Raw genomic sequence first — 25,423 nt, forward strand, 5'->3', positions numbered from 1 at the left:
TTCCTCTTTCTGACATCTCCTCCTCTCTATCCCTCCCTTTCCTCTTTCTGACATCTCCTCCTCTCTATCCCTCCCTTTCCTCTTTCTGACATCTCCTCCTCTCTATCCCTCCCTTTCCTCTTTCTGATCTCCTCTCTATCCCTCCCTTTCCTCTTTCTGGCATCTCCTCCTATCCCTCCCTTTCCTCTTTCTGACATCTCCTCTCTATCCCTCCCTTTCCTCTTTCTGGCATCTCCTTCTATCCCTCCCTTTCCTCTTTCTGGCATCTCCTCTCTATCCCTCCCTTTCCTCTTTCTGGCATCTCCTCTCTATCCCTCCCTTTCCTCTTTCTGACATCTCCTCTCTATCCCTCCCTTTCCTCTTTCTGGCATCTCCTCTCTATCCCTCCCTTTCCTCTTTCTGACATCTCCTCCTCTCTATCTCTCCCTTTCCTCTTTCTGACATCTCCTCCTCTCTATCCCTCCCTTCCCTCTTTCTGACATCTCCTCCTCTCTATCCCTCCCTTCCCTCTTTCTGACATCTCCTCCTCTCTATCCCTCCCTTCCCTCTTTCTGACATCTCCTCCTCTCTATCCCTCCCTTTCCTCTTTCTGACATCTCCTCCTCTCTATCCCTCCCTTTCCTCTTTCTGGCATCTCCTCCTCTCTATCCCTCCCTTTCCTCTTTCTGACATCTCCTCCTCTCTATCCCTCCCTTTCCTCTTTCTGGCATCTCCTCTCTATCCCTCCCTTTCCTCTTTCTGGCATCTCCTCTCTATCCCTCCCTTTCCTCTTTCTGGCATCTCCTCTCTATCCCTCCCTTTCCTCTTTCTGACATCTCCTCTCTATCCCTCCCTTTCCTCTTTCTGGCATCTCTTCTCTATCCCTCCCTTTCCTCTTTCTGGCATCTCCTCCTCTCTATCCCTCCCTTTCCTCTTTCTGGCATCTCCTCCTCTCTATCCCTCCCTTTCCTCTTTCTGGCATCTCCTCTTCTCTATCCCTCCCTTCCCTCTTTCTGACATCTCCTCCTCTCTATCCCTCCCTTTCCTCTTTCTGGCATCTCTTCTCTATCCCTCCCTTTCCTCTTTCTGGCATCTCCTCCTCTCTATCCCTCCCTTTCCTCTTTCTGGCATCTCCTCCTCTCTATCCCTCCCTTTCCTCTTTCTGGCATCTCCTCTTCTCTATCCCTCCCTTCCCTCTTTCTGGCATCTCCTCCTCTCTATCCCTCCCTTTCCTCTTTCTGGCATCTCCTCTTCTCTATCCCTCCCTTTCCTCTTTCTGGCATCTCCTCTTCTCTATCCCTCCCTTCCCTCTTTCTGGCATCTCCTCTTCTCTATCCCTCCCTTTCCTCTTTCTGGCATCTCCTCCTCTCTATCCCTCCCTTTCCTCTTTCTGGCATCTCCTCTTCTCTATCCCTCCCTTCCCTCTTTCTGGCATCTCCTCTTCTCTATCCCTCCCTTCCCTCTTTCTGGCATCTCCTCTTCTCTATCCCTCCCTTTCCTCTTTCTGGCATCTCCTCTTCTCTATCCCTCCCTTTCCTCTTTCTGGCATCTCCCCCTCTCCATCCCTCATTTTCTACTAGTCCCATCGCTCTATTCCTTTAATCTGAAATGTTGAGGATTAAAAAGGCATCCCGTTTCCCCTCTAATTCCCCCCCCCCTCCCTCTCAATTCTGTCAAATCGGTGATTTGCAGGGTGAGTGAGGAAAAGAACGGTAAAGGGCTGATATTGACTAAATTGAAGGGTAATCAAGGGAACATTAATGGAGTGAAAGAGAGAGAGAGAGAGAGAGAGAGAGAGAGAGAGAGAGAGAGAGAGAGAGAGAGAGAGAGAGAGAGAGAGAGAGAGAGAGAGAGAGAGAGAGAGAGAGAGAGAGAGAGAGAGAGAGAGAGAGAGAGAGAGAGAGAGAGAGAGAGAGAGAGAGAGAGAGAGAGAGACCTTGCTCTCCTAATTTATCCTGACTTTAGCACCATGTGTGAGGGTTTCCACCAATTCAAGGAGCGTTGACCAGAGACACATGGTGACCGTATGGCAACCTAGTCTCTCAATAGACCAATCGGATCATTGATTCAGCAGTTAGGAGGACCTCATTGGCTGGATTATCATCTTGATTATCATCAACATCAGTAGTGTTCTATTGGTGGCTGAAGAGCTCAATTCTGGGATAGATTAGAACTTTAGGTTTGGACCGGGACTTTGGCTGGAGAGTTTATGTAATAGCTAACTGGAGAGAGGGAGGGAGGGAGAGGAGAGGGACGGGGCACGGGACAGAGGGAAAGAGAGGGGGAGGAGAGGAGGACTCAGAGAGAAGGAAAAGCTGATGGGAAATAAGAGAAGCAAAATGAGGAAGGTAAGGGATTATTCCTCAATTATTTACTGTTGTTTAGATGATTTGGGTATTTAGTATTGGAGATCTATTGATTCTATAGATGTGAGAGACAGATGTTTTCTTTTATACTGTAGGTGGTGTGAAAGTTACCTTTCTAACTCTTGCAATGTGCATCACTTTTAAAAAATCGACATTGTTTCTTACACATGGACTTTTAGCTGAATCAGAAATATCATTTTTTTAATGTTTATTAGCATTGACGACACTGAGTTGACTGTACAGAATATTGGTTCATACACGCTGCTAGGAATGACTGAAACCAGGAAGCATTGCTACTTTAGTAACAGCATACTGGTTCATACACGCTGCTAGGAATGACTGAAACCAGGAAGCATTGCTACTTTAGTAACAGCATACTGGTTCATACACGCTGCTAGGAATGACTGAAACCAGGAAGCATTGCTACTTTAGTAACAGCATACTGGTTCATACACGCTGCTAGGAATGACTGAAACCAGGAAGCATTGCTACTTCAGTAACAGCATACTGGTCCATACACACTGCTAGGAATGACTGAAACCAGGAAGCATTGCTACTTTAGTAACAGCATACTGGTTCATACACACTGCTAGGAATGACTGAAACCAGGAAGCATTGCTACTTTAGTGATCTGGTCTACAGCCTAGTGTGTCTTAGAAGAACAAGGAACAGGGCTGAACAACTGCTTCACTCACCTGCCATTTTTATTGGCTGAACACACCTTTTCTGATCATTCTGATTGGTTGGCATGTGGTTGGTTAATCGATCTAATTGGTTCCCCTCCCTAAGGGGGTATTGCCCTCGGAGGGGAGCGGAGCCCCATTGGCTGCTGCGGCAATGCCGGGGAGTGTGGGGGCCCTGGAGGAAGAAGAGGAGGAAGATGAAAGGAGAAGAGTGTTTGAGGAGCCTTTGTGTGCTGTGGTCCAGAACTGCACCGTTCTACACAACATCGTGGGCCCCGCCTGCATCTTCCTCAGAGAGGCGTTCATTCAGAGCCAGCTCGTATGTAACCTTACAGAGATACACACACACAAACCACGCACACACGCACACAGGCACGCATGCACGCACACACTAATGTAAACTACATACTATACTGATATAATAGTCATCCATTTATCGATTTCAGACATTTTGTCTGAACAAATCACCAGTTCTCTGTGGTCCTTGACGAAACTTTTAAAAGAGTGTAACACCATATCAGCTTGTACGTTCACCAAGATCTTACATCCATCCCATAATATCATTTCCATCATGATCCCTTCATCAAACGTCACCCTATCCACAGCTCTGATCCTATCCACTCACCACCCTGTCCACAGCTCTGATCCTATCCACTCACCACCCTGTCCACAGCTCTGATCCTACCCACTCACCACCCTGTCCACAGCTCTGATCCTATCTACTCACCACCCTGTCCACAGCTCTGATCCTATCTACTCACCACCCTGTCCACAGCTCTGATCCTACCCACTCACCACCCTGTCCACAGCTCTGATCCTACCCACTCACCACCCTGTCCACAGCTCTGATCCTATCCACTCACCACCCTGTCCACAGCTCTGATCCTATCCACTCACCACCCTGTCCACAGCTCTGATCCTATCTACTCACCACCCTGTCCACAGCTCTGATCCTACCCACTCACCACCCTGTCCACAGCTCTGATCCTACCCACTCACCACCCTGTCCACAGCTCTGATCCTATCCACTCACCACCCTGTCCACAGCTCTGATCCTATCTACTCACAACCCTGTCCACAGCTCTGATCCTATCTACTCACCACCCTGTCCACAGCTCTGATCCTATCCACTCACCACCCTGTCCACAGCTCTGATCCTATCCACTCACCACCCTGTCCACAGCTCTAATCATATCCACAGCTCTGATCCTATCCCCTCACCACCCTGTCCACAACTCTGATCCTATTCACAGCTCTGATCCTGTCCCCAGCTCTGATCCTATCCCCTCACCACCCTGTCCACAACTCTGATCCTATTCACAGCTCTGATCCTGTCCACAGCTCTGATCCTATCCACTTACCACCCTGTCCAGAACTTTTATCCTATCCACTCACCACCCTGTCCACAACTCTGATCCTATTCACAGCTCTGTTCCTATCCACAGCTCTGATCCTATCCACTTACCACCCTGTCCACAGCTCTGATCCTATCCACTCACCACCCTGTCCACAGCTCTGATCCTATCCACTAACCACCCTGTCCACAACTCTGATCCTATCCACTCACCACCCTATCCACAGCTCTGATCCTATCCACAGCTCTGATCCTACCCACTCACCACCCTGTCCACAGCTCTGATCCTATCCACTCACCACCCAGTCCACAACTCTGATCTTATCCACTCACCACCCTGTCCACAGCTCTGATCCTGTCCACAGCTCTGATCCTATCCACTCACCACCCTGTCCACAACTCTGATCCTATCCACAGCTCTGATACTAGCCACTCACCACCCTGTCCACAGCACTGATCCTATCCACAGCTCTGATCCTATCCACAGCTCTGATACTAGCCACTCACCACCCTGTCCACAGCACTGATCCTATCCACAGCTCTGATACTATCCACAGCTCTGATACTAGCCACTCACCACCCTGTCCACAGCACTGATCCTATCCACAGCTCTGATCCTATCCACAGCTCTGATACTAGCCACTCACCACCCTGTCCACAGCACTGATCCTATCCACAGCTCTGATACTATCCACTCACCACCCTATCCACAGCACTGATCCTATCCACAGCTCTGATCCTATCCACAGCTCTGATACTAGCCACTCACCACCCTGTCCACAGCACTGATCCTATCCACAGCTCTGATACTATCCACTCACCACCCTATCCACAGCACTGATCCTATCCACAGCTCTGATCCTATCCACAGCTCTGATACTAGCCACTCACCACCCTGTCCACAGCACTGATCCTATCCACAGCTCTGATCCTATCCACAGCTCTGATACTAGCCACTCACCACCCTATCCACAGCACTGATCCTATCCACAGCTCTGATCCTATCCACAGCTCTGATACTAGCCACTCACCACCCTGTCCACAGCACTGATCCTATCCACAGCTCTGATACTATCCACAGCTCTGATACTAGCCACTCACCACCCTGTCCACAGCACTGATCCTATCCACAGCTCTGATCCTATCCACAGCTCTGATACTAGCCACTCACCACCCTGTCCACAGCACTGATCCTATCCACAGCTCTGATACTATCCACTCACCACCCTATCCACAGCACTGATCCTATCCACAGCTCTGATCCTATCCACAGCTCTGATACTAGCCACTCACCACCCTGTCCACAGCACTGATCCTATCCACAGCTCTGATACTATCCACTCACCACCCTATCCACAGCACTGATCCTATCCACAGCTCTGATCCTATCCACAGCTCTGATACTAGCCACTCACCACCCTGTCCACAGCACTGATCCTATCCACAGCTCTGATCCTATCCACAGCTCTGATACTAGCCACTCACCACCCTATCCACAGCACTGATCCTATCCACAGCTCTGATCCTATCCACAGCTCTGATACTAGCCACTCACCACCCTGTCCACAGCACTGATCCTATCCACAGCTCTGATACTATCCACTCACCACCCTATCCACAGCACTGATCCTATCCACAGCTCTGATCCTATCCACAGCTCTGATCCTATCCACAGCTCTGATACTAGCCACTCACCACCCTGTCCACAGCTCTGATCCTATCCACAGCTCTGATCCTATCCACAGCTCTGATACTATCCACAGTTCTGATCCTATCCACAGCTCTGATCCTATCCACTCAATATCAGGTTCTATTTCTACGACACCAGCATCTCCCCTGTGACATCATCATCACCATTACATTCTGAACAGCATGATTGGAGGAAACCACTTCTACATCATCTCCACCAAAGATCATCTGTCAACCCTGTGAGTGTCCCATATCCATTGAATCTGCTATAAACTGTTGTTAGTAACTTTCTTTACATATAGAGCACCGTGCAACATTATTTTAGCAAGCAACACGTTCTATGGTAGACCACATCCTGCTGTGTTTTATGTTATAATCTTCCATCATGAAGTGGGAATAATACTGTGAAATTGTAACAATGATGAAAATATCCAATTAGTGTAAGAGCTGTTTGAAAAGAGCACCTGAAAATTCTGCTTGCAATGACTGCAAGCTAGCTGTACCTGTAGACTTCCAGCCATTGCTCTAACGCTACTTAGCATTGGCTCGCAAAACTACCTCTAACTTCCTTAATACTGGACGCAGAGACATACAGAAAAAAGGTGTCCATGAGTTGAGATGACTCTGGGGAAGTAGATAAAGGTGTCCATGAGTTGAGATGACTCTGGGGAAGTAGATAAAGGTGTCCACGAGTTGAGATGACTCTGGGGAAGTAGATAAAGGTGTCCATGAGTTGAGATGACTCTGGGGAAGTAGATAAAGGGAACCATGAGTTGAGATGACTCTGGGGAAGTAGATAAAGGGAACCATGAGTTGAGATGACTCTGGGGAAGTAGATAAAGGTGTCCACGAGTTGAGATGACTCTGGGGAAGTAGATAAAGGTGTCCATGAGTTGAGATGACTCTGGGGAAGTAGATAAAGGTGTCCACGAGTTGAGATGACTCTGGGGAAGTAGATAAAGGGAACCACGAGTTGAGATGACTCTGGGGAAGTAGATAAAGGTGTCCACGAGTTGAGATGACTCTGGGGAAGTAGATAAAGGTGTCCACGAGTTGAGATGACTCTGGGGAAGTAGATAAAGGGAACCATGAGTTGAGATGACTCTGGGGAAGTAGATAAAGGGAACCACGAGTTGAGATGACTCTGGGGAAGTAGATAAAGGGAACCACGAGTTGAGATGACTCTGGGGAAGTAGATAAAGGGAACCACGAGTTGAGATGACTCTGGGGAAGTAGATAAAGGGAACCACGAGTTGAGATGACTCTGGGGAAGTAGATAAAGGTATCCACGAGTTGAGATGACTCTGGGGAAGTAGATAAAGGGAACCATGAGTTGAGATGACTCTGGGGAAGTAGATAAAGGTGTCCATGAGTTGAGATGACTCTGGGGAAGTAGATAAAGGTGTCCATGAGTTGAGATGACTCTGGGGAAGTAGATAAAGGTGTCCATGAGTTGAGATGACTCTGGGGAAGTAGATAAAGGGAACCACGAGTTGAGATGACTCTGGGGAAGTAGATAAAGGTGTCCATGAGTTGAGATGACTCTGGGGAAGTAGATAAAGGTGTCCATGAGTTGAGATGACTCTGGGGAAGTAGATAAAGGTGTCCATGAGTTGAGATGACTCTGGGGAAGTAGATAAAGGGAACCACGAGTTGAGATGACTCTGGGGAAGTAGATAAAGGTGTCCATGAGTTGAGATGACTCTGGGGAAGTAGATAAAGGTGTCCATGAGTTGAGATGACTCTGGGGAAGTAGATAAAGGTGTCCATGAGTTGAGATGACTCTGGGGAAGTAGATAAAGGGAACCACGAGTTGAGATGACTCTGGGGAAGTAGATAAAGGTGTCCATGAGTTGAGATGACTCTGGGGAAGTAGATAAAGGTGTCCATGAGTTGAGATGACTCTGGGGAAGTAGATAAAGGTGTCCATGAGTTGAGATGACTCTGGGGAAGTAGATAAAGGGAACCACGAGTTGAGATGACTCTGGGGAAGTAGATAAAGGTGTCCATGAGTTGAGATGACTCTGGGGAAGTAGATAAAGGTGTCCATGAGTTGAGATGACTCTGGGGAAGTAGATAAAGGTGTCCATGAGTTGAGATGACTCTGGGGAAGTAGATAAAGGGAACCATGAGTTGAGATGACTCTGGGGAAGTAGATAAAGGGAACCATGAGTTGAGATGACTCTGGGGAAGTAGATAAAGGGAACCATGAGTTGAGATGACTCTGGGGAAGTAGATAAAGGGAACCACGAGTTGAGATGACTCTGGGGAAGTAGATAAAGGGAACCACGAGTTGAGATGACTCTGGGGAAGTAGATAAAGGGAACCACGAGTTGAGATGACTCTGGGGAAGTAGATAAAGGGAACCACGAGTTGAGATGACTCTGGGGAAGTAGATAAAGGGAACCACGAGTTGAGATGACTCTGGGGAAGTAGATAAAGGGAACCATGAGTTGAGATGACTCTGGGGAAGTAGATAAAGGTGTCCATGAGTTGAGATGACTCTGGGGAAGTAGATAAAGGGAACCACGAGTTGAGATGACTCTGGGGAAGTAGATAAAGGGAACCACGAGTTGAGATGACTCTGGGGAAGTAGATAAAGGTGTCCACGAGTTGAGATGACTCTGGGGAAGTAGATAAAGGGAACCACGAGTTGAGATGACTCTGGGGAAGTAGATAAAGGTGTCCACGAGTTGAGATGACTCTGGGGAAGTAGATAAAGGGAACCACGAGTTGAGATGACTCTGGGGAAGTAGATAAAGGGAACCACGAGTTGAGATGACTCTGGGGAAGTAGATAAAGGGAACCACGAGTTGAGATGACTCTGGGGAAGTAGATAAAGGTGTCCACGAGTTGAGATGACTCTGGGGAAGTAGATAAAGGGAACCACGAGTTGAGATGACTCTGGGGAAGTAGATAAAGGGAACCACGAGTTGAGATGACTCTGGGGAAGTAGATAAAGGGAACCACGAGTTGAGATGACTCTGGGGAAGTAGATAAAGGTGTCCACGAGTTGAGATGACTCTGGGGAAGTAGATAAAGGGAACCAAACCCCTGAAGGATCCCTTTAATTGATACCCAGAAAGGACTTGATCGTGATAAAATCCTTAAAGTTTCTACGTTTTGAGTAGAACAAACAAAGATAAAGAGAACGAAGTCCTAGAACAGATTGTTCTGTAGATGTTGTTGAAGACAGAGTGTGTGGCGATGACATGGTCAGTGCTCAGCCTGTTCCTCAACGTTGTAATTTAGATGATGGATTCATCTCCTGCTCACCGAGCGAGCAGCGTCTGATATGGCCTCTTATTCCAGATGAATGTCTTTGTTCGAGTGAGAAGAGATCATATTGTCTCAGTCCCAAGTGGCACCCTATTCCGTATTTAGTGCATTACTTTTAACCAGGGCTCTGGTCAAAAGTAGTGCACTACATGGGGAATATGGTACCATTTTGTACACAGCCACAATCACACACATAGGGGAGTAATTTCCTGATAGCAGCTATGCTAGGCTAATGCTAAGTACTATTAGCTAGGTGTTTTTTTCCCATTTGGGCCAGGTACTTAGAGTAACTGACGAGCTAGCACTTGATAGAGGATCTGTCCTTAGATGGACTGTTGGGGAGAAATATCACATGTGGGGAGATGGTGTGATTCCGTCATTTTGAATTGGAGATTAGTGATGGGTATTTCATGGACCAACAGCTTTTTTTGATGAACGTTGGAAATCAAATCGCATTAGTGAAAGAGCCGTTCATTTGGCGCCCTGATTTGCATACTGCTGCTACTGCTTTATGAGCTCAAAACAATGATTATCTGCAGATACGTTACAGCAACATTATCTAACGTTACAACATTATCTAACGTTACAACATTATCTAACGTTACAACATTATCTAAAGAGGGTGAATCCTCACTGCAGAAACAATACATAGCGGGGAGAGCACGTCATTCTGGTCGCTCATTGTAGCAATGCGTAAACAAAAATGGCAGCAGATCTACGTTAGCACTTTGGCCAGGTAAACAATGCATTTGAATATGCATCTAACGGTCTGATATAATGGTAGTATACTTTATGTTAGAGATGTTTCAATGTGTTCACGGATCTGAAGAGCCGTTCGGCAGTCAAACGATGCGCCTCACAGAACAGTTTCAGGAACGCCCATCCCTCATGCTGATGGGAGGCCAGCATAGAGGCATGTGGGCAGGGATTGGTCAATTTGAAAGCGATGGACCATTTGAACCAACCAGAGAGTGTAGTACTGCTATCTATACAGGGCTGCCAATCGATCAGATCATTAGAACCTATTCTACAAAGGTTTGACCTAAAAGCTACACTGGCAGGGATTCGGACCATTTGAACCACTCATGTTATTATGAGTTAGAATGGCATAAGGGTTAATAGTCTATTGATACGGAACACAAAGTACTGGTTATGTAATTCTACAATCTCCTGTTCTCTGAAATGGAGAGGAAAGCTGATCTCATGTCTGAGACCAGTTGGAGGTGTCTGTAGGTCCAGAGTGGATTTATGAGCTATGATGATGCGTATTGCTGGGGATATGAACCTATAAGAGCTGTGATGGTGCGTATTGCTGGGGATATGAACCTATAAGAGCTGTGATGATGCGTATTGCTGGGGATATGAACCTATAAGAGCTGTGATGGTGCGTATTGCTGGGGATATGAACCTATAAGAGCTGTGATGGTGCGTATTGCTGGGGATATGAACCTATAAGAGCTGTGATGATGCATATTACTGGGGATATGAACCTATAAGAGCTATGATGGTGCATATTACTGGGGATATGAACCTATAAGAGCTGTGATGGTGCATATTACTGGGGATATGAACCTATAAGAGCTATGATGATGCGTATTGCTGGGGATATGAACCTATAAGAGCTGTGATGGTGCGTATTGCTGGGGATATGAACCTATAAGAGCTGTGATGATGCGTATTGCTGGGGATATGAACCTATAAGAGCTGTGATGGTGCGTATTGCTGGGGATATGAACCTATAAGAGCTGTGATGATGCATATTACTGGGGATATGAACCTATAAGAGCTATGATGGTGCATATTACTGGGGATATGAACCTATAAGAGCTGTGATGGTGCATATTACTGGGGATATGAACCTATAAGAGCTGTGATGGTGCATATTACTGGGGATATGAACCTATAAGAGCTATGATGATGCGTATTGCTGGGGATATGAACCTATAAGAGCTATGATGGTGCGTATTGCTGGGGATATGAACCTATAAGAGCTATGATGATGCGTATTGCTGGGGATATGAACCTATAAGAGCTGTGATGATGCGTATTGCTGGGGATATGAACCTATAAGAGCTGTGATGGTGCGTATTGCTGGGGATATGAACCTATAAGAGCTGTGATGATGCATATTACTGGGGATATGAACCTATAAGAGCTATGATGGTGCATATTACTGGGGATATGAACCTATAAGAGCTGTGATGGTGCATATTACTGGGGATATGAACCTATAAGAGCTATGATGATGCGTATTGCTGGGGATATGAACCTATAAGAGCTATGATGGTGCGTATTGCTGGGGATATGAACCTATAAGAGCTGTGATGGTGCGTATTGCTGGGGATATGAACCTATAAGAGCTATGATGGTGCATATTGCTGGGGATATGAACCTATAAGAGCTATGATGGTGCATATTGCTGGGGATATGAACCTATAAGAGGTATGATGATGCGTATTGCTGGGGATATGAACCTATAAGAGCTGTGATGATGCGTATTGCTGGGGATATGAACCTATAAGTCCAACCAAGCCCCAACACCTTGGTTGGAAGGTGAAAGTCTAAATACAATTGTGTGTGTCTGTGTGTAAACAAGTCGATGAGCATAGTGCCTATCATCATTAGTAATTTATCTTGATGAGCATAGTGCCTATCATCATTAGTCATTTATCTTGATGAGCATAGTGCCTATCATCATTAGTAATTTATCTTGATGAGCATAGTGCCTATCATCATTAGTAATTTATCTTGATGAGCATAGTGCCTATCATCATTAGTAATTTATCTTGATGAGCATAGTGCCTATCATCATTAGTAATTTATCTTGATGAGCATAGTGCCTATCATCATTAGTAATTTATCTGGATACTGTTTAGCATACATATAATCTCTCTCCTGTTCACTCTAATCCAATCCTGTTGTATTACTATTCCTGGTGATGTGGTTGTGATGTCATTGGCTGTCAGTCACAGAACAGAAGACAGAACACGTGTGAAACAAGGCCATCGGGACACAACTCTCCAGCCACCCTAGAAAGCACACGGCCGAGAGAAAGTGGGTGTGCTCAGGCAAATCCTTTCAACAAAAGTAGAGCAAATCTCTCAATTTCTGTGAATTAGAACCCATTGTGCATTTAGATTACATCCTAGTATTCACACTGACGTTTGCGTCATCATTCAAATAACATGTTATTAGTCACGTTCTTAGCAGATGTTATTGCGGGTGGAGCAAAAGGCTTGTTTGCGGGTGGAGCAAAAGGCTTGTTTGCGGGTGGAGCAAAAGGCTTGTTTGCGGGTGGAGCAAAAGGCTTGTTTGCGGGTGGAGCAAAAGGCTTGTTTGCGGGTGGAGCAAAAGGCTTGTTTGCGGGTGGAGCAAAAGGCTTGTTTGCGGGTGGAGCAAAAGGCTTGTTTGGGGTGGAGCAAAAGGCTTGTTTGCGGGTGGAGCAAAAGGCTTGTTTGCGGGTGGAGCAAAAGGCTTGTTTGCGGGTGGAGCAAAAGGCTTGTTTGCGGGTGGAGCAAAAGGCTTGTTTGCGGGTGTAGGGAAAATCTTTCTGACATTCATCAGAAAGAATGACAAAGCTTTTGATATCATTGAGATAAATGATGGATAAATGATGGACTTTGTGAACGAGAGATTTGTGCCTTTACTTTTAGCAAACAGATGTGGCTTATTATGGCAGCATCATCACTTCAGCATCAGATGTGCTGCGACTATCCTCCACCATCCAAACTCAATATCTTACATGCATCCTATAGAAGTATCTCTGGTTTAGGACTCAAAACATTACTGTATTTATTTTTCATTTGTATTTAACCTGTATTTAACTAGGCAAGTCAGTTAAGGACAAACTCTTATTTACAATGATGACCTATCAAAAGGCAAAAGGCCTCCTGCGGGGACGGGGCCTGGGATTAAAAATATATAAATGAAAACAATATAAATAGGACAAAACACACATCACAACAAGAGAGACAACACTACATAAAGAGAGACCTAACACAACACTACATAAAGAGAGACCTAACACAACACTACATAAAGAGAGACCTAACACAACACTACATAAAGAGAGACCTAACACAACACTACATAAAGAGAGACCTAACACAACACTACATAAAGAGAGACCTAACACAACACTACATAAAGAGAGACCTAAGACAACACTACATAAAGAGAGACCTAACACAACACTACATAAAGAGAGACCTAACACAACACTACATAAAGAGAGACCTAACACAACACTACATAAAGAGAGACCTAACACAACACTACATAAAGAGAGACCTAACACAACACTACATAAAGAGAGACCTAACACAACACTACATAAAGAGAGACCTAACACAACACTACATAAAGAGAGACCTAACACAACACTACATAAAGAGAGACCTAACACAACACTACATAAAGAGAGACCTAACACAACACTGCATAAAGAGAGACCTAACACAACACTACATAAAGAGAGACCTAACACAACACTACATAAAGAGAGACCTAACACAACACTACATAAAGAGAGACCTAACACAACACTACATAAAGAGAGACCTAACACAACACTACATAAAGAGAGACCTAACACAACACTACATAAAGAGAGACCTAACACAACACTACATAAAGAGAGACCTAACACAACACTACATAAAGAGAGACCTAACACAACACTACATAAAGAGAGACCTAAGACAACACTACATAAAGAGAGACCTAAGACAACACTACATAAAGAGAGACCTAACACAACACTACATAAAGAGAGACCTAACACAACACTACATAAAGAGAGACCTAACACAACACTACATAAAGAGAGACCTAACACAACACTACATAAAGAGAGACCTAAGACAACACTACATAAAGAGAGACCTAACACAACACTACATAAAGAGAGACCTAACACAACACTACATAAAGAGAGACCTAACACAACACTACATAAAGAGAGACCTAAGACAACACTACATAAAGAGAGACCTAACACAACACTACATAAAGAGAGACCTAACACAACACTACATAAAGAGAGACCTAACACAACACTACATAAAGAGAGACCTAAGACAACACTACATAAAGAGAGACCTAACACAACACTACATAAAGAGAGACCTAACACAACACTACATAAAGAGAGACCTAACACAACACTACATAAAGAGAGACCTAACACAACACTACATAAAGAGAGACCTAACACAACACTACATAAAGAGAGACCTAACACAACACTACATAAAGAGAGACCTAACACAACACTACATAAAGAGAGACCTAACACAACACTACATAAAGAGAGACCTAACACAACACTACATAAAGAGAGACCTAACACAACACTACATAAAGAGAGACCTAACACAACACTACATAAAGAGAGACCTAACACAACACTACATAAAGAGAGACCTAACACAACACTACATAAAGAGAGACCTAACACAACACTACATAAAGAGAGACCTAACACAACACTACATAAAGAGAGACCTAACACAACACTACATAAAGAGAGACCTAACACAACACTACAAAAGAGAGACCTAACACAACACTACATAAAGAGAGACCTAACACAACACTACATAAAGAGAGACCTAACACAACACTACATAAAGAGAGACCTAACACAACACTACATAAAGAGAGACCTAACACAACACTACATAAAGAGAGACCTAACACAACACTACATAAAGAGAGACCTAACACAACACTACATAAAGAGAGACCTAACACAACACTACATAAAGAGAGACCTAACACAACACTACATAAAGAGAGACCTAACACAACACTACATAAAGAGAGACCTAACACAACACTACATAAAGAGAGACCTAACACAACACTACATAAAGAGAGACCTAACACAACACTACATAAAGAGAGACCTAACACAACACTACATAAAGAGAGACCTAACACAACACTACATAAAGAGAGACCTAACACAACACTACATAAAGAGAGACCTAACACAACACTACATAAAGAGAGACCTAACACAACACTACATAAAGAGAGACCTAACACAACACTACATAAAGAGAGACCTAACACAACACTACATAAAGAGAGACCTAACACAACACTACATAAAGAGAGACCTAACACAACACTACATAAAGAGAGACCTAACACAACACTACATAAAGAGAGACCTAACACAACACTACATAAAGAGAGACCTAAGACAACACTACATAAAGAGAGACCTAACACAACACTACATAAAGAGAGACCTAACACAACACTACATAAAGAGAGACCTAACACAACACTACATAAAGAGAGACCTAACACAACACTACATAAAGAGAGACCTAAGACAACAACATAGCAAGGCAGCAACACATGACAACACAGAATGGTAGAAACAAAACATAACATGGTAGCAACACAACATGGTAGCAGCACAAAACATGGTACAAACATTATTGGGCACAGACAACAGCACAAAGGGCAAGAAGGTAGAGACAACAGTACATCACACTTAGCAGCAACAACTGTCAGGAAGAGTGTCCATGATTGAGTCTTTGAATGAAGAGATGGAGATAAAACTGTCCAGTTTGAGTGTTTGTTGCAGCACGTTCCAGTCACTAGCTGCAGCGAACTGAAAAGAGGAGTATATCCTATAGAAAACTTCCTGGGTTAGGACTCTTTATTTAGCTAATTATGTCACTTCTGAAGGTAATTGTTGGCACCAGATGTTATTTAGGGGCTTCATAGCAAATGGGTGAATACATATGAATGGACCACTTTTCAGTAAAGTCATTTATTTTCATTTCACTTCACCAATTTGGACTATTTTGTGGATGTCCATTACATAAAATCCAAATAAAAACCTATTTAAATGACAGATTGTAATGGAACAAAATAGGAAAAACACCAAGGGGGATGAATACTTTTGCAAAGCTCTGTATCTCTGGTTTAGGGCTCAATACGTTACTGTAACATACAATTGAAGTCGGACGTTTACATACAATTAGGTTGGAGTCATTAAATCTTGTTTTCAACAACTCCACAAATTTCTTGTTAACAAACTATAGCTTTGGCAAGTCGGTTAGGACATCTACTTTGTGCATGACAAGTAATTTTTCCAAAAATTGCTTACAGACAGATTGTTTCATTTATATTTCACTGTATCAGAATTCCAGTGGGTCAGAAGTTAACATACACTATGTTGACTGTGCCTTTAAACAGCTTGGAAAATTCCAGAAAATGATGTCATGGCTTTAGAAGCTTCTGATAGACAAATTTACATAATTTGAGTCAAGTGGAGGTGTGCCTGTGGATGTATTTCAAGGCTTCCCTTCAAACTCAGTGCCTCTTTGCATGACATCATGGGAAAATCAAAAGAAGCAATTTCCAAACGCCCGAAGGTACCAGGTTCATCCGTACAAACAATAGTACATAAGTATAAACACCGTGGGACCACGCGGCCGTCATACCGCTCAGGAAGAATACGCCTTCTGTCTCCTAGAGATGAACGTACTTTGGTGAAAAAAGTGCAAATAGACCCCAGAACAACAGCAAAGGACCTTGTAAAGATGCTGGAGGAAAAAGGTACAAAAGTATCTATATCCACAGTAAAACGAGTCCTATATCAACATAACCTGAATGGCCGCTCAACAAGGAAGAAGCCACTGCTCCAAAACCGCCATAAAAAAGCCAGACTATGGTTTGAAACTGCACATGGGGACAAAGATTCTACTTTTTGGAGAAATGTCCTCTGGTCTGATGAAACAAAAATAGAACTGTTTGGCCGCAATGACCATCGTTATGTTTGGAGGGAAAAGGGGGAGGCTTGCAAGTCAAAGAACACCATCCCAACCGTGAAGCACAGCATCATGTTGTGGGGGTGCTTTGCTGCAGGAGGGACTGGTGCACTTCACAAAATAGATGAAATCATGAGGATGGAAAAATATGTGGATATATTGAAGCGACATCTCAAGACATCAGTCAGGAAGTTAAAGCTTGGTCGCAAATGGGTCTTCTAAATGGACAATAACCCCAAGCATACTTCCAAAGTTGTGGCAAACTGGCTTAAGAAAGTTAAGGTACTGGAGTGGCCATCAGAAAGCCCTGACCTCAATCCCATAGAAAAATTGTGGGCAGAACTGAAAAAGCGTGTGCGAGCAAGGAGGCCTACAAACCTGACTCAACTCTGTCAGGAGAAATGGGCCAAAATTCACAGAACTTATTGTGGGAAGCTTGTGGAAGGCTACTCGAAACGTTTGACCCAAGTTAAACATTTTAAGGCAATGCTACCAAATACTAATTGAGTGTGTGAACATTTCTGACCCACTGGGAATGTGATGAAAAAAATAAAAGCTGAAATAAATAATTCTCTCTGCTATTATTCTCACATTTCACATTATTAAAATAAAGTGGTGATCCTAAATTACCTAATACAGTCAATTTTTACAAAAAAACTGAGTTTAAATGTATTTGGCTAAGGTGTATGTAAACCTCCGGCTTTCAACTGTATATCCTACAGAAGAATCTCTGGTTTAGGACTGTTTGACCTACGACCCTGGCTGCATGGCAACTCTGACCCTGTAATCTGTTTTGACCTTTGACCCTGGCTGCAGGGCAACTTTGGCCCTGTAATCTGTTTGACCTATGACCCTGGCTGCATGGCAACTCTGGCCTTGTAATCTGTTTTGACCTATGACCCTGGCTGCATGGCAACTCTGGCCCTGTAATCTGTTTTGACCTATGACCCTGGCTGCATGGCAACTCTGACCCTGTAATCTGTTTTGACCTTTGACCCTGACTGCATGGCAACTTTGGCCCTGTAATCTGTTTGACCTATGACCCTGGCTGCATGGAAACTTTGGCCTTGTAATCTGTTTGACCTATGACCCTGGCTGCATGGCAACTCTGGGTCTGTAATCTGTTTTGACCTATGACCCTGGCTGCATGGCAACTCTGGCCCTGTAATCTGTTTTGACCTACGACCCTAGCTGCATGGCAACTCTGACCCTGTAATCTGTTTTGACCTATGACCCTGGCTGCATGGCAACTCTGGGCTTGTAATCTGTTTTGACCTATGACCCTGGCTGCATGGAAACTTTGGCCTTGTAATCTGTTTGACCTATGACCCTGGCTGCATGGCAACTCTGGGTCTGTAATCTGTTTTGACCTATGACCCTGGCTGCATGGCAACTCTGGCCCTGTAATCTGTTTTGACCTACGACCCTAGCTGCATGGCAATTTTGGTCCTGTAATCTGTTTGACCTATGACCCTGGCTGCATGGCAACTCTGGGTTTGTAATCTGTTTTGACCTATGACCCTGGCTGCATGGCAACTCTGGCCCTGTAATCTGTTTTGACCTATAACCCTGGCTGCATGGCAACTCTGGCCCTGTAATCTGTTTTGACCTATGACCCTGGCTGCATGATGAAATGTTATTTGTCACATGAATGAAACATTATTTGTAACATGCTTAGTAAACAACAAGTAGACTAACAGTGAAATGCATACCTGGTCACTGGCAGAACCCACCGTGTGTGTGTGTGTGTGTGTGTGTGTGTGTGTGTGTGTGTGTGTGTGTGTGTGTGTGTGTGTGTGTGTGTGTGTGTGTGTGTGTGTGTGTGTGTGTGTGTGTGTGTGTGTGTGTGTGTGTGTGTGTGTGTGTGTGTGTGTGTGTGTGTGTGTGTGTGTGTCCAGTCATTGGCAGAACCTACTGTGTGTTTGAGACTGACTACAGTCAGATTGCACAACATCACTGATTACTCTACAAATCCCCTTGCAACAAACTGATCCCCTCTAACACGCTGCCTGTGTCTACCTCACACTGACTACATCCCAAATGGCACCCTTTTCCCACATAGTACACTGCTTTGGATTGATGAGCCCTGGTCAAAGTAGTGCACTATACATGGAATAGGGTGCCATTTGGGACATGACGCTTCGATGTAGCCTACCACTGACAGACAGAGCAGTGCAGCCAATCACAGGGGACGGAATAGGACTGTGTTGAGCGAACTGAGGGGTTGCTAAAGCCAGTCAGATCACATGCTGTGTAATCCTGTAACAAATCGCCGGTCTGGCTGCGTAACATGTATTGATGGGGTTTTAGAGATGAGGGAGGGAGAGAGGGAGGGAGGCAACATGCGTGAGAGAGAAGTGAATGAATCCTCTGTATTTAAGATTATGCCATCTCTCACTCTAAAATGATTCCCTATCAAATGATTCCTTATCAAATGAGTCCATATCAAATGAGTCCATATCAAATGATTCCCTATCAAATGAGTCCATATCAAATGATTCCCTATCAAATGATTCCCTATCAAATGAGTCCATATCAAATGAGTCCATATCAAATGATTCCCTATCAAATGAGTCCATATCAAATGAGTCCATATCAAATGATTCCCTATCAAATGAGTCCATATCAAATTATTCCCTATCAAATGAGTCCATATCAAATGAGTCCATATCAAATGATTCCCTATCAAATGAGTCCATATCAAATGAGTCCATATCAAATGATTCCCTATCAAATGAGTCCATATCAAATTATTCCCTATCAAATGAGTCCATATCAAATGAGTCCATATCAAATGATTCCCTATCAAATGATTCCCTATCTAATGAGTCCATATCTAATGAGTCCATATCAAATGATTCCATATCTAATGAGTCCATATGAAATGCTTTACTACCTGTCCAGTTCAGTCCGCAACATTCAGATGGAGCTAAATCAAAGATGTGCAGTTCTCTTTGTTTTTATGAGGATGTTTCTCTGTCAGCCATTGTGTGTGTGTGTATTTCTGTCCATCTACACTACAGTATATTCAGGGTCCTTATAGTTGTGTGTGTGTCTGTTTCCGTGCGAGCTAACACACTGCGTCTGTCACTCTGTGTGTGTCCCCTCCAATGTGAAACCCTGCAGGACAGAGACCTACGGCCAGAAGAGATTGAAGGTACAGATATAAGAGACATTACACAGAGCCAGTCAACACCATCATCCTCCCTCTGTCCCTGTTTCTCTCAGTCAACACCATCATCCTCCCCTGTCCCTGTTTCTCTCAGTCAACACCATCATCCTCCCTCTGTCCCTGTTTCTCTCAGTCAACACCGTCATCCTCCCTCTGTCCCTGTTTCTCTCAGTCAACACCGTCATCCTCCCTCTGTCCCTGTTTCTCTCAGTCAACACCGTCATCCTCCCCCTGTCCCTGTTTCTCTCAGTCAACACCATCATCCTCCCTCTGTCCCTGTTTCTCTCAGTCAACACCGTCATCCTCCCTCTGTCCCTCTTTATCTCAGTCAACACCGTCATCCTCCCTCTGTCCCTGTTTCTCTCAGTCAACACCGTCATCCTCCCTCTCTCCCTGTTTCTCTCAGTCAACACCGTCATCCTCCCTCTGTCCCTGTTTCTCTCAGTCAACACCGTCATCCTCCCTCTGTCCCTGTTTCTCTCAGTCAACACCGTCATCCTCCCTCTGTCCCTGTTTCTCTCAGTCAACACCGTCATCCTCCCTCTGTCCCTGTTTCTCTCAGTCAACACCGTCATCCTCCCTCTGTCCCTGTTTCTCTCAGTCAACACCGTCATCCTCCCATGTCCCTGTTTCTCTCGGTCAACACCGTCATCCTCCCTCTGTCCCTGTTTCTCTCAGTCAACACCGTCATCCTCCCTCTGTCCCTGTTTCTCTCAGTCAACACCGTCATCCTCCCCTGTCCCTGTTTCTCTCGGTCAACACCGTCATCCTCCCTCTGTCCCTGTTTCTCTCAGTCAACACCGTCATCCTCCCTCTGTCCCTGTTTCGCTCAGTCAACACCGTCATCCTCCCTCTGTCCCTGTTTCTCTCAGTCAACACCGTCATCCTCCCTCTGTCCCTGTTTCTCTCAGTCAACACCGTCATCCTCCCTCTCTCCCTGTTTCTCTCAGTCAACACCGTCATCCTCCCTCTGTCCCTGTTTCTCTCAGTCAACACCGTCATCCTCCCTCTGTCCCTGTTTCTCTCAGTCAACACCATCATCCTCCCTCTGTCCCTGTTTCTCTCAGTCAACACCGTCATCCTCCCCTGTCCCTGTTTCTCTCGGTCAACACCGTCATCCTCCCTCTGTCCCTGTTTCTCTCAGTCAACACCATCATCCTCCCTCTGTCCCTGTTTCTCTCAGTCAACACCATCATCCTCCCTCTGTCCCTGTTTCTCTCAGTCAACACCGTCATCCTCCCCTGTCCCTGTTTCTCTCAGTCAACACTGTCATCCTCCCTCTGTCCCTGTTTCTCTCAGTCAACACCGTCATCCTCCCTCTGTCCCTGTTTCTCTCAGTCAACACCGTCATCCTCCCTCTGTCCCTGTTTCTCTCAGTCAACACCGTCATCCTCCCACTCCTGTTTCTCTCAATCAACACCATCATCCTCCCTCTGTCCCTGTATCTCTCAGTCAACACAATCATCCTCCCACTCCGTTTCTCTCAGTCAACACCACCATCATCCCCCTCTCCCTGTTTCAATCAGTCAACACCACCATCATTCCTCTCTCCCTGTTTCAATCACTCAACACCACCATTCTCCCTCTCACCCTTTTTCTCTCTCCATCTTCCTGTCTTTTTTTTCCATACATACTCACATTTTCAACATATTGTATTTACTCCCAGACAACACCAATAAATCACAGTGTTCTGGCTCTACTGTGTTGTCCTCCCTCAAACTTAAAGATACTTTAATGTGGCTGCAGGATATTTTACACCGCTCATACAGGAGTAATAGAGACCTTGTTCCCAATTGTATAAAACAAAATGTATCAGGGGGGCTGCAGCACCCTCATCCCTCCTACTTCCTGCAGCTATGGGTGTGGCTTGTCGTCAAAGAGTCTAAAATGAATATAAGAAACAATGTCTATTTTTTTCATTTCTATTCAATACCCCACCGCTCTCCTCCCATTCCCCCATACATCTCTCCTCACCCTTATCTACCCCTCACCCCTCTCTCCTCTCCCCATCCCCCTCCTCCCTGTGCAGAGCTGAAGGAGGCGTTCGGGGAGTTTGATAAGGATAAAGATGGCTACATCAGCTGTAAGGAACTGGGAGAGTGCATGAGGACTATGGGGTACATGCCCACTGAGATGGAGCTCATCGAACTCAGTCAGAACATCTGTGAGTCACACACACACGCACGCATACACACACACACGCACGCACGCACACGCACACACACACACACACACACACGGATGTAAAGACATACATGCACACATTGTGAGTGTTCACGCACGCAGCACACACACTCACATTAACCAGAGGAAGCAAGGGCATACCCTCTGTGTATAGTATTTGAAGCTCTTCAGCTCGCTCTTCAGCTCTTCATCACCCCTGTGACCATTTCTGTAATGACTCTTGTTTCCCTCTAGGTGGCGGCAGAGTGGACTTTGAGGACTTTGTGGAGCTGATGGGTCCTAAGATGTTGGCAGAGACAGCAGACATGATAGGAGTGAAGGAGCTCAGGGATGCTTTCAAAGAAGTACGAAGAGACAATATTAATCTTATTATATCTGTTAACACAAATGAAATGACAAGTTATTTTATCTTAACCTGCTCTTTCTATCCATTTAATCTCTCCTCTCCCCCTCCCTTTCTACCACTCTCTCTCCCTCACCTCACTTTACTTCCTCCTGTCCTCCTCCTCCGTCTTCTTCTCCAGTTTGACTCTAACGGGGACGGTCAGATAAGCCTGGCTGAACTGAAGGAGGCCATGAAAAAGCTGGTGGGGGAGCAGCTCAACCAACCAGAGATTGACGAGATCCTCCGAGATGTCGACCTCAACGGGGACGGCCTGCTCGACTTCGAGGGTGAGGGGAGAGGGGGGATGAGGGGGAGAAGGTGAGGGGAGAGTGGGACAGTTTGGTGGACTATGAGGGGAATGGGAGAGAGGGGGAGTAGGAGGGGGAGAGAGGAGAAAGAGGGAAGTGAAAAGGAGACGATTTGGTGAACTTGAAAGGGGAGAGAAGTTGAGTGAGGAGGGGAGAAAGGGGGAGGAAAGGGTGTGGAGAGGAGTAGAAAGAAACTAATAGAGAAAGAAGGAGAGAGAGGGGAGAAGGGGAGAACTAATGGATCAGAGAGGAAATGTGACATTGAGATATGATGAAGTTTGGTCTCCACTACACCACTATGTTCACTGTTTCACCATACTAAACTCACAATGTTGTGACAACAATGCTCACCATGTTGCCACTATACTATTACTCACCATGTTGTCACTATACTAATACTCTCCATGTTGTCTCTATACTAATACTCACCATGTTGTCACTACACTAATACTCACCATGTTGTCACTACACTAATACTCACCATGTTGTCACTACACTAATGCTCACCATATTGTCACTATACTAATACTCACAGTGTTGTCACTATACTAATACTCACTGTGTTGTCACTATACTAATACTTACTGTGTTGTCACTATACTAATACTCACTGTGTTGTCACTATACTAATACTCTCCATGTTGTCACTATACTAATACTCACAGTGTTGTCACTATACTAATACTCACTGTGTTGTCACTATACTAATACTTACTGTGTTGTCACTATACTAATACTCACTGTGTTGTCACTATACTAATACTCTCCATGTTGTCACTATACTAATACTCACAGTGTTGTCACTATACTAATACTCTCCATGTTGTCACTATACTAATACTCACCATGTTGTCACTACACTAATACTCACCATGTTGTCACTACACTAATGCTCACCATGTTGTCACTATACTGTTACTCACGGTGGTGTCTCCATACTATTACTCACAGTGTTGTCACTATACTAATACTCACCATGCTGTCACTATATTAATACTCACCGTGTTGTCACTATACTAATACTCTCCATGTTGTCACTATACTATTACTCACCATGTTGTCACTATACTACTACTCAGTGTTGTCACTATACTAATACTCACTGTGTTTTCACTATACTAATACTCTCCATGTTGTCATTATACTAATACTCACTGCGTTGTCACTATACTAATACTCTCCATGTTGTCACTATACTAATACACAGTGTTGTCACTATACTAATACTCACTGTGTTTTCACTATACTAATACTCACCGTGTTGTCACTATACTAATACACACTGTGTTGTCACTATACTAATACTCACTGTGTTGTCACTATACTAATACTCACTGTGTTGTCACTATACTAATACTCACTGTGTTGTCACTATACTAATACTCACTGTGTTGTCACTATACTAATACTCACCGTGTTGTCACTATACTAATACTCACTGTGTTGTCACTATACTAATACTCTCCATGTTGTCACTATACTAATACACAGTGTTGTCACTATACTAATACTCACTGTGTTGTCACTATACTAATACTCACTGTGTTGTCACCATACTAATACTCGCTGTGTTGTCACTATACTAATACTCACAGTGTTGTCACTATACTAATACTCACCGTGTTGTCACTATACTAATACTCACTGTGTTGTCACTATACTAATACTCTCCATGTTGTCACTATACTAATACTCTCCATGTTGTCACCATACTAATACTCGCCGTGTTGTCACTATACTAATACTCACAGTGTTGTCACTATACTAATACTCACCGTGTTGTCACTATACTAATACTCACTGTGTTGTCACTATACTAATACTCTCCATGTTGTCACTATACTAATACACAGTGTTGTCACTATACTAATACTCACTGTGTTGTCACTATACTAATACTCACTGTGTTGTCACTATACTAATACTCACTGTGTTGTCACCATACTAATACTCGCTGTGTTGTCACTATACTAATACTCACAGTGTTGTCACTATACTAATACTCACCGTGTTGTCACTATACTAATACTCACTGTGTTGTCACTATACTAATACTCTCCATGTTGTCACTATACTAATACTCTCCATGTTGTCACCATACTAATACTCGCCGTGTTGTCACTATACTAATACTCACAGTGTTGTCACTATACTAATACTCACCGTGTTGTCACTATACTAATACTCACTGTGTTGTCACTATACTAATACTCTCCATGTTGTCACTA

The 25,423-nt window shown here is 44.4% G+C and overlaps 1 protein-coding gene across 2 annotated transcripts in view; it reads left to right on the forward strand.

The window, feature by feature from the left end:
• The window catches only part of LOC124013196 (calcium-binding protein 2-like), a 48,900-nt gene that overhangs the window by 22,644 nt on the left and 833 nt on the right, over positions 1–25,423 (forward strand). Inside the window, exons 1-6 of one of the 2 annotated variants that reach the window (XM_046327427.1) lie at positions 2,278–2,327; positions 3,135–3,347; positions 20,273–20,303; positions 22,348–22,482; positions 22,737–22,846; positions 23,027–23,174. In XM_046327427.1, the coding sequence (XP_046183383.1) occupies positions 2,298–2,327; positions 3,135–3,347; positions 20,273–20,303; positions 22,348–22,482; positions 22,737–22,846; positions 23,027–23,174 (667 nt within the window). In that variant the 5' untranslated portion in view covers positions 2,278–2,297. Of the gene's footprint in view, positions 1–2,277; positions 2,328–3,134; positions 3,348–20,272; positions 20,304–22,347; positions 22,483–22,736; positions 22,847–23,026; positions 23,175–25,423 lie in introns of those variants that run through there. The other variant, XM_046327426.1, reaches the window with a different exon arrangement.

The sequence above is a fragment of the Oncorhynchus gorbuscha genome, linkage group LG24, assembly GCF_021184085.1.
Source record: "Oncorhynchus gorbuscha isolate QuinsamMale2020 ecotype Even-year linkage group LG24, OgorEven_v1.0, whole genome shotgun sequence".
NCBI lineage: Eukaryota > Metazoa > Chordata > Actinopteri > Salmoniformes > Salmonidae > Oncorhynchus > Oncorhynchus gorbuscha.